Raw genomic sequence first — 1911 nt, 5'->3', positions numbered from 1 at the left:
GAAAGAAAGAAAGAAAGAAAGAAAGAAAGAAAGAAAGAAAGAAAGAAGGAAAGAAAGAAAGAAAGAAAGAAAGAAGGAAAGAAAGAAAGAAAAAGACGGAAAGGAAAGGAGGAAGGGAGGCAGGAAGGGAGGAAGGAAAGAAACAAAGAAGAAAAGAAGGAAAGGAGGGAGGAAGGAAGGAAGAAGGAAAGAAAGGAAAGAAGGAAAGAAGGGAGGGAGAGAGGAAGGAAAGAAGAAAAGGAAGGAGGAAGGGAAAGCTCTTATAACAACTAAGCAAATATCCGAACATATGTGTCTCATTTTGCCTTTTGAGCCCATCATCTCTCTGTTAGGAGGTGAGTAACACACTCCTTTAGCTCTCTGGAATTGTGGATTCTCATTGCATCGATCAGAGTTCTCAAGTCTTTCAACATTGTTTGTCTTTGTAATATTGTTGCTATGGTATAAATTCCTGCCTTCATTCTGGGTCAGTTCATAGAAGTCCTCCCAGAATTCTCTGAATCCATTCCATTCATTATTTCTTACAACGCAATAATATTTCATCACATTCATATGCCATAACTCATTCAGCCCTTCCCTAACCGATGGGTATTCCCTCTGTTTCCAATTCTTTACCATCGCAGAAAAAGAGCTGCTATCAATGTTTTTTAACATATAGTTCCTTTTCCTCTTTCTTTATCTCTTTCTGATATTAGCCTAATAGTAGCATCATTGAGTCAAAAACCATGCACAGTCTAGTGACTTTTGGGGTAAAGTTCCAAATTGCTTTCCAGAATGATTGGATCAATTCACAGCTCCACTAACAGTATATCAGCGTTCCAGTTGTCCCTTGTCTAGTGCGTAGGTGGCACAGTTGATAGAATATGGTAGCTGGAGTCTGAAAGATCTGAATTCAAATCCCGCCTCAGACACCTACTGTGCCTGGGCAAGTCACTTACCCTTTTCCTGCCTCAGTTTCCTCATCTATAAAATGGAAATAATGATAACACCCATCTCCAGGGGTTGTTGTAATGATCAAATCAGATAATATTTGTAAAGTGCTATGTAAACATTAGCTTTTTTTTTCTTTCAGGACAACCAGTTTGGTCATCTGGGAGCAAAGTTGGAGGCAAAGTTTGAGAGGGATTTCAAAGAGGTCTTTGATATTAAGGAAGCAGATGAAGTGGCCCAACCAATGTCTCCATGACTCCCTCCCTCCAGTTCTAGTCTTCATTCGGATCCTTACTAGTTATGAACCAATCCAGCCCCATATGCTACTTCCTCCTTGGTCAGGACTGGGAAATTCTGGGTTTGTCTCCAATCCCCAGGCCAGGGGCTGCAAGACTGACCTCTTCACTGGCCTTCCCCGTTCTGGCACAAGGAGGCTGTCCTCAGCTCTGCTGACCGTGCTAGCAGTCTTTTCCCCTTTCTGTTTCAATTCAGGACTTTTCTGGTTGGTCGAACAAGTAATTGTCAGGTTACTGTGACATGCTCCATATTCCAGATTAAACATTTCCACCACAGAGTTTACAACAGAGTCATAACGCTTTTTGTTACACTCCCAAAATGCCAGAACAATTCCATGTGAGCCCGTTGACCTGAGATTGCTGCTTTCATTCATTCGTTCATTCATTCATTCATTCATTCATTCATTCATTCATTCCTACACCAAACACTTATTTACAGGAGCCTAGGAATGATTGAGAGCTGGAAGGGACCTCAGAGGTCATCTTAGGTGCCACCCCCCATTTTACATATGAGGAAAATGAAATCCAGAGAGGGGAAAGAGCTGGACCTAGGTCCCATAAGTAGTGAGGGTGAGAGCCAGGATTCTGACCCAAGTCCTGTGTTCTTTCTATGACCCCATAACATGTCCCTGCATACCCACCCAGGCAGGGTCCTGCCCTCAGAGGCCCAAGCACTCCCCCAGTT

At 42.6% G+C, this 1911-nt stretch overlaps 1 protein-coding gene across 2 annotated transcripts in view; it reads left to right on the top strand.

Moving 5' to 3' along the window:
• The window catches only part of LOC114024842 (nuclear body protein SP140-like protein), a 38596-nt gene extending 37087 nt beyond the window's left edge, over nt 1-1509 (top strand). For both annotated transcript variants that reach the window (XM_027838035.1, XM_027838034.1), the window contains one exon: nt 1073-1509. In XM_027838035.1, coding sequence (XP_027693836.1) covers nt 1073-1186 — 114 coding nt within the window. In that variant the 3' untranslated portion in view covers nt 1187-1509. The remainder of the gene's footprint in view (nt 1-1072) is intronic.
• The last annotated feature ends 402 nt before the right edge of the window (nt 1510-1911 follow it).

Source organism: Vombatus ursinus, unplaced genomic scaffold, assembly GCF_900497805.2.
Source record: "Vombatus ursinus unplaced genomic scaffold, bare-nosed wombat genome assembly UNPS02014825.1, whole genome shotgun sequence".
Classification (NCBI taxonomy): Eukaryota; Metazoa; Chordata; class Mammalia; order Diprotodontia; family Vombatidae; genus Vombatus; species Vombatus ursinus.
This window is presented reverse-complemented; position numbering and strand designations above follow the sequence as displayed.